Genomic DNA, 8591 nt, shown 5'->3' with positions numbered 1-8591 from the left:
GATGTCGGATTTCGGACATTCAACTACTTAGCTATAAACGCGATGGATGATAAATAAAAAGTTGTATTTAGTTCTCTCTGATAAGAAAATCAGCCTCACTAAGATTAATTTGAAAGAAAAGAACCCAAAATGTTCTTTCTCTCATCACTCCCAATTTTGGAACGGATCATTACGTTCTATATGCTATACAAAGTGTGATTTTTTTGGGAACTCGCTAGACATTTTCCCCAATGAAATTAGAAATTATTGAGATGACTGACTTACGTCTAAGATATAAATACATAAAAGCGCTTTAGCGTACAATGACGACCGGTATCAACCGGCTGTAGAGAAGACTGAGTAGTGTAAAATGAAGTGCATTCGGTCTGCATTTTGAATGTGCTTCTAATCCTAGTCCGATCCGTGACTATCGCCTGATACAGGAGACTGGCTGCCGTGTTGGTTATGCAACGTTCGCATGTGTCGTAAAAGATTGGACTTCACGTTGAACCCTTTGTTGCAAATGTCGCAATAGAAAGGACGTTCTCCTGAAAATAAGATTGAGCTGTTATTGCTTAATGTAGATGGCCTATTAGGAAGAGAAAAAAGAACACAACTACAACCAGACCTGTGTGCGTTCGTTTGTGAATGAGCATGCTGGCATAGGAGGGGAAGCTTTTTTTGCAAACGGAACAAGATTTTTCCTGTTGTTGAGCCGCCGATAGAGACTGTGGATCGGAAGTGGTTGATTTGAAGCATCTTCGTGTCAAACTGCTGTTGTTGGAAATTGCTAGCTCCGTTTCGGTGTGAGTGCTTTGAACGTGCCGTACCCATTCGGCTGGAGTCACAAAATACATGGCACACAAATCACATTTCAAAGCTGCCGTGGCATCCGAGTCATTGTCCTGGAATATAGAATGAATGATAAAAATATGCAGAACTGAGTGCAACACTATCAGGTCGACTTTTTTTTACGTACATCCAGTGCACTGATTTATGTTGTTAATTAGATTGTCAAAACTAAACAAAAAATATATTGAAAGATATGTATGTTTTTATGTCCTGTGCCGTCCAAACTGTTTTGAACAATGTCCCAAGAGTAAATAAAAGTAAATATATCTATTCAATATTAAAAATGCTTAAAATCATTTCCCTTTGAATTTACAATGTTCCAGACTCCTCAAAACTTCCTGGGAATCTTGGATTTCATGCATTACCTTTTCAAGCTACTGTTATAGATAATGTGACCAGACGTCCCGCGTTTTGCGGGACGCTGCATTTTTCAACTTCGTTTTACTAATTTATTACAATTCATACAGCCTTACAAATATTTTTCCAAATGTTTTTTGGCGAAAATCTATGCGAAATGCATTTTTGAAGGATCCATTTTCAAGTCTTTGACGCAATCCAGATAGACGTCCCGCGTTTCGCAGGACGCTTGCTGGTTACATTAGTTATAGATAATGTGACCAGACCAGACGCTGCATTTTTCAACTTCGTTTTACAAATTTATTACAATTCGAACAGCTTTACAAAAAAAATTCCATTTTTTTGGCCAATATCTTTGCGAAATGCACTTTTGGAGGATCCTTTTTCAAGCTAGTGATGCAATCCCAATAGGCATCCCGCGTTTCGCAGGACGCTTGCTGGTCACATTAGTTATAGACCATTTGTTCACCCAAAAAACTTTCTCGTTCTTTTTATTTTTGTAAACAATTTCGCAAACAACAATGATTTTCATGAAATACCTAACATTCACCACCTGTGATTTCTTATGAATCATTTCTGAGTACCTGTTAAGGATTTGTTAAGCCTTTTCTACAAGAAATAACGGGTACCGTTGACGTATTTTAGCTTTCCAATGCATAAACTGACTCATATTTGTAAAATAAATTTAAAAAAAAAATCGATTTTGTCACATTCTCTTTTTATCACCCCAAAATTTACAGGGGGTGATAAAATCGGTTTATTACTATATAATAATTTAATTGACTCAGCCGACGGTGTAGCAACCATTCACGCTAACTTTCATCTGCTCAGTGACTGAGTGAAATTGTATTGCCGTCTCTTTTCTTCTCTGCCAAAAGCGGAACTACTCAAAGCAGTACCATTAGTGCTGTCCAATTAGAGCTTGAAGTAGCTCGAAGTTTCTTCCTGTCCTGCCCATGCCCATTTGTTGACAAAAAAATAACGAGCAGGACAAGAACAACTTCGAGCTACTTCGAGCTGCTCATTGGACAGCACTACCCAAGTAACATTTTAAGTTTTATAACGCTCTTGAAAACCATAATTTACTCTTCAAGAGTGTTATAAAACCAGCATAAAACTAAAATGTTATAGGGTAATGCTGTCCAATGAGAGCTTGAAGTAGCTCGAAGTTTCTCCCTGTCCTGCTCATGCTTATTTGTTGACAAAAAGAAAGAGCAGGACGGGAACAACTTCGAGCTGCCCATTGGACAGCACTATTATTTGACCGGTCGCTACTGAACGCGCTGCTAAAACAGTAGCGCAGCTGACAGGTGGTAGCGCGATAACAATGTTGCTGTTTTCTTCTTCTTTCTTCCTCGGGGTGGCGAGACTGACGTTTCCAGTCTATACTGCCAAGGTTTGTCAAGTCGTGAAGCGTATTTAGGGCATCAATATCGTCCGTTAGTTTATGAATCGAACGCGGTCTTTCTTTATTGTTTTTCTTCTCTCGATTAATTAATCAATGGCACTGATCTTATGTAGTCAGTGATTTATTTTTAATTTATTTATTAAGTAAAATATCATTCAACGCATCAGTTTCAAAGTATGATATGATTAGATTTTACAAAGTTAGATATCTCTCGGTATTCTTTAGTACTCGCATGGCTAAGTAGGCTATCTATGTTCGTGTGTTCTGTTAGTATTTTGTATTTTGTTCTTGATTGTGAAAATTTGGTACATTGTAGTAAGAGATGGGTGGAGTCCTCTTTTACCCCGCAACTATCACATTTGTCATCGTTTGATAATTTCCACATGTATAGTTTTTCTTTGGTTAATGTATGATATGATCTGAGTCTTCCTATGGTTACTATATCTGAAAGCTTTAAATCAAGTTTGTCAAACCATGGTTTGAGGGTTGGTTTTGGTAATAGATTGTAGTGTTTGATACCTTTTTCGGTTGAAATTGTGGTGTATTCTTGTAACCAATTTTCTAATGCTTCTTGTTTGGCTAAGTTTAATGTGTCATTCAGAGGAATTTTCGTGTATATCATTTGTTCGCAAGTACAGCCTTCTTTGGAAAGTTTATCTGCGTATTCATTACCCAGTATACCTTTGTGTCCCGGTACCCACTGTAAGTGTATTGTTTTATTTGTTTTGTTAAGTTTGTGAATAATGTTTGATATTATGAAATTATCTCTTATATTTTTATTTTTGATGCTAATTAAGGCTGATTTGGAGTCTGAACATATTAAAAACTTTTCCTTTTCCTTAGTTTCTATTAAATCGATTGCAGTATCGATTGCCATTAATTCTACATTCATAATAGACATTGCATTGTTTACCTTAATCTTAATTTTTTCATTATTTTGTTCGCACCAGATCCCAATGCCGCAAGCATCAGATGTTTTCGATCCGTCCGTATATATTTTTTCAAACTCTATGTATTTGTCTATTAAATGAATAATTGTTAGTTTCTTAATTGTTTTATTGTTCATATTGTTTGTGTTGATATTAGGTATTTCACAGTGTATTATTTCATTAAGTTTGTAATCTTTATCATTGCATGGTTTTAAGGAGTTTTGAGTCATTATGATTAAGTAGTGTGTTTAGGTAAGTTGTTGATTTCAAGGAATTTTGTTGCTATTTGAGTTATTGGCTTGTTGTCCGAAAAGGTTTTGATTGCTTCTTTTTTAGCTAGCCACTTGGCTCGTTGATGTATCGGGATTTCACCGGCCTCTGAATATAGTACATTGATTGGTGTTGATTTTAGTAACCTTAAACATGTTCTAAGTGAAGAATTGAAGGAAGAATTAAGTTTTATTAGATTTGTCTTAGCTGTTCCTCCATATAGTGTCAGTCCATAGTCTAGTTGCGATCTAATTATTGCTTTGTTGATTTTCAGTGCTGTTTTTGGATGTGCACCATCATTTTTGCGACAAATCATTTTCATTACGTTTAGCCTTTTTTAATTTTATTATTTGTATAGTTGATATGAACTTTATGTGCGAGTTTATTATCTAGTATATAACCTAGGTACTTATGTAGTTCTTTTTGTTCTATTTCAATATTGTTAATATTTACTTTTATCTTATCGTCAGGTTTAGCATTGAATAGTATTATCGCTGATTTATCAGGATTAATATTTATTTTAAGCGACGCTAATTGGTCTTTGATTTTATTAAGAACTATATTCGATGTTAATTCTAGTTCTTCTAATGATTCACCTAGAATAGTTATAGAGAAATCATCAGCGAATTGAATAAAAATAGTTTTTTCTGTCGTATTTTCGTGTAAAGATCTAGTGTATAAATTAAATAGTATTGGTGATAATGGGCACCCTTGAGGTAGTCCTTGATTCGTATTTTGTGTTATTTCTCCTTGTGAAGTTTGAATGATTATTTTCCTGTTGCTCAGGTATAGATTTAGCCAATTTGTAATTTTTTTAGGAATTCAAAGTGTGTCTAACTGTTTGAATAGTATACTTAGATCGACCGAATCAAAAGCTTTTGTCAGATCCAAAAATATTGTTGCAGCTATTTGTTTCTGTCTTTTGGCTTCCGTTACTATCGAGTTTATGTGGTTTACACAATTGATTGCTGAGTATCTTTCCTTAAATCCGTACGATAAATTGGGTATTAATTGATGTTGTTCTATGAATAGATTTAACCTCTTCTTAATTTCACTGTTTATTATTTTTTAAATTTATATTAATTAGAGCTATTGGTCTATAGGACGATTCTTTTAATTTGTCCTTACCTGGTTTTAGAATAGGGATTATTTTAATTATTAGCCATTCTTCGGGTATTTTCTCGTCTAGCCATACTTGATTTGTAAAATCAAGTATTTTAATTAATAGATTGAAATTGATGTTTTTAAGGAAATAGTAAGATAGTCCATTTTGTCCGGCCGCTGATGTGTCTTTCTTATCTTTTATAGTTTTTATCATGTTTTCAATGTTTAGAGGTGCTACATAGTTTTCTTCTTCGACATCGTAATTCGTCTGTGTCAGTGTATTGTTTGTTGTTAAATCTTCTTTGAAGTTTAGTTGAATGAATTTAATAGCCAGATCTTTATTGTTTATTATTTCAGAGTTTTCTTTTTGCCTAAAGTTTCCACTGACACAACGGACTATTTTCCACATTTCGTTTACTTTTGTTTGTTCATTAATATCGTCTAATTTTTTGTTCCTATAACCTATTACTTCTTGTTTCAACGATTTTTTGAAGTTTCTCTCAGCTTTTTTTAATTCATGTTTATTCTCCAGTGTCAGATTATTTCTGAATTGTATGTGTTTTTTGTTTTTGATTTCGTAGAGCTTTTTGATGTTTTCGTTCCAGTATGGTTTAATCTGTTTCTTACTGTTTGGATATATTGTATAAGTTGCCTTATTCAGTGCTCGATTGACTTTTTCGTTGAGATCGTCTGTGTTGTTGATTGATGTTGGGTCTATCTGATTCAAGTTTTCAATAGCTAGTGTTTTGCTTATGATCGTTCTGGGTGTTTCATTGTTAAATTTATTGAATAAAGAGATATTACATTCTATCAATTTGTGGTCTGATCCTAGATCTTCTGTGCTTACTTCCCAGTTTACTAGTGGCCCAATGTTTGGTGTGGTGATCGTTAAATCTACTGCTGATGGGTTGCAATTGAGGTCTTCCCATCTGGTTGCTACTCCTGTGTTTAGGATTACTATGTCATTGTTTTCGAATAATTCGCTAATCAGCTCACCTCTTCTATCCTTTTTATCTGAACCATTGTACCATATTGGGTGGTGGGCGTTAAAATCGCCTCCCAAAAATATTGGTATTGTGCTGTTTGTCATGTAGGTGAATAGTTTTTCTAGCGGGTCTTTTATTTCATATAGTGGCGTGTCGGGAGGTATATAAAGTGAAATGAATATTATTGGATGTTTTAAGTTTCTAATTTTAACTGCTGTTAGTTCTAAGTCTATGTCTGTAAGGTTTATTTCTTCGTATATGAGTGTTGGGTGTATTAGGATTCCTGTGCCCCCGTAACCGTCAGGTCTGCAGGTTTTAATAAAATTGTAATTGAGAAATTTATATTTCTCATCTGGCTTTAGCCAAGTTTCTTGGATTAGAAATATATGTATGTTTTTTGTTTTAATATAAGTTTTTAATGTTTCTCTTTTAGTTAGTGGTCTTATACTATGTATGTTTATTTGGGATATATTTAAATCATTCAAAAAAGAATTGAATGTATCTCAAAAATGATTATCATTTTTTAGTGTGAGATTTTGTCTTTTGTATTAAATTTTGTAACATTGAAGCTATTTCAATTAGCAAAACGTCTGATTCAATATTGTTATCAGTCGTTTTTTCGGTATTTTTTTCAAAGATGTTGTAGTTGTTTTGTCATGTTTCCTTGTTCTGTTTGTAGTCTCTCCGATTCTGTAACTTTGTGTGGATTATTACTAATTACCTGTACTTTTTCGGGATACGTCTCGACTGTCGGGAATGTGTTCTGTATTTCAGGTCTTGTCTTAGTTTTCTTTTGTGTTTCGTCTTTATTCATATTCTGTATTATTGTTTTGTAGTCAACTTTTGTTGTTGTTGGGAGGTTTACCTGTCGGAACTTGGTGTTCGTCGTACTTGGCTGTTCCAAATGAGGGAATTCAGCAGTAGACTCTAACAGGGCAAATTTGTTGGATGTTTTTATGGTGGGTTTTGGATAAAGGTGTTCTGCTTCCTGAAATGTCATTTTATTGACAGTCATAGCCAGGCCTGGGAATTGTCGCGTTTGTCAGTGACACCTGACAAGATACATAAAAACATGGTCAGTCAAAAAAAACTTGTCAACTTCCAGTTTTCCGTCGCACGACTGGACCCCCACGACCAGATGACAACTTTTTCCAACCGCGACAATTTGCTTTTGTTGTATGTCTTGTTAGAGCACACATCTGCGACAAAAGTGTGACAACGCATACAGTTTCGACTCTGTGCACGACACAACATTGGTCCCGAAAGTAAGTTATGTCGCATCTTCTATTTGTCCATCTGCGTGGAGGAGCAATAGCAGCGGACAAATTTGAAACCTATCATACCGAAAAGGGCACTTTATGATTTATTATTTCTTTTTTCTTTGACAGATTTTCTGCTTAGAAGTAAGAAATTTTATTCAATTTTTGCGTTGTTACGTACATAATAAGGCCGATACAAATATTTAAAATCTATTTTGTCTCCCCCCTCGGATTTTTTTGCCAAAAAAATAATTTCAATGGGATGGTATTAACTCGTCTTATGACAAGCAAAAAAATAATATTTTGACGGGGCAACAAAATAAAATTCGGATAATTTTGGGGATTTTCAAAACATTCTTTAAGAGAAGTCCGAGAAGTTTTTTTTTATTTTAATATTTATTTTTTATTATCCCCCCCCCTTGACCTTTCGGAGACCAGTAGGACAAAAAGTATATTAAATATTTGTAACGGCCTAATATATAAACAAAAAAAAAACAAGTGTCTCTTGCATAGAGAAAGATCCCCCAGTGTCGAATAACTGAGCCTTAATGCAACGCAAGTTTGCTCGCTTTTCACGCGGTTTATTGAGTTTTCGTGCTTTTCAAGCGGGTTTTGGATTAATACGATTTTTTAACCGATTTTGTTCACGTGGTTTTGAAAAAAAAAAATCGGAGCCAACGAAACAGCGATTTTTGATAAAGTCGTTTTTACGCGGTTTTTGTGATTTACGCGGTTTTGACTTACGCAGTACAATCGTCCGCGTAAATATCTACTTCAGTGGATTCTGACCGGTACACCGTTTGTAGCAATTGCCTGATAGACGTTTATTTGACTGCAATATTTTATGTATAAGAGAAATACGGATTTTTATTTGAGCGAATATCCTACATTAGGGGCAATTAAGGAACATTCGACACATTTACTGTTGTGGTGCCGTACACTTATTACGCTGCATTTTTCTGTGTTTTTTTTCGAAACCCCCTCCCCATGTAAAATTTTTTTCTCACACATTATTTTTTATTTATATGGAGAGTAAGAAAATGATAGTACTCCCCCCATAAGTGCTTACGTGATAAGTGTACTGTCATGAAACGCTCATGCGGGCTTGTTCATGCTATGTACAGCGTGGTATGTTTTTTGGTTTATGTTGTTCAAAATACAACAGCTTGTGTGCTCGAGTGTTAATGGCCCGCTTAAAAGATTTCTGGATATAGATCATTACAAACCATTGTGATTTTTAAACATACATTTTAGATATGTAATTAAATGACGGATTTTGGTTAAACAGGAGGAGCTGGACTAAAATCACCAAAATTCGACACATTATTATTATGCCGTACATATTAGCCGGCTTCAACGGCTAAACCCAAAACCACACCATTTCAGTGGTTTCCCCACATTTTGTCATCAATTCATAATGACAACATTTTGCTGACAACGACAACAA

At 34.8% G+C, this 8591-nt stretch overlaps 1 protein-coding gene across 4 annotated transcripts in view; it reads right to left on the bottom strand.

Moving 5' to 3' along the window:
* Positions 1 to 47: 47 nt before the first annotated feature.
* The window catches only part of LOC134211585 (GDNF-inducible zinc finger protein 1), a 28535-nt gene continuing 19991 nt past the window's right edge, over positions 48 to 8591 (bottom strand). For all 4 annotated transcript variants that reach the window (XM_062688594.1, XM_062688593.1, XM_062688595.1 and 1 more), the window contains exons 6-7: positions 608 to 884; positions 48 to 527 (exon numbers count right to left, since the gene is read on the bottom strand). In XM_062688594.1, coding sequence (XP_062544578.1) covers positions 391 to 527; positions 608 to 884 — 414 coding nt within the window. In that variant the 3' untranslated portion in view covers positions 48 to 390. The remainder of the gene's footprint in view (positions 528 to 607; positions 885 to 8591) is intronic.

This window comes from Armigeres subalbatus, chromosome 2, assembly GCF_024139115.2.
Source record: "Armigeres subalbatus isolate Guangzhou_Male chromosome 2, GZ_Asu_2, whole genome shotgun sequence".
In the NCBI taxonomy this organism is placed as follows: Eukaryota; Metazoa; Arthropoda; class Insecta; order Diptera; family Culicidae; genus Armigeres; species Armigeres subalbatus.
Note: the sequence above shows the minus strand (reverse complement) of the source record. Positions and strands in the feature narration are given on the sequence as shown.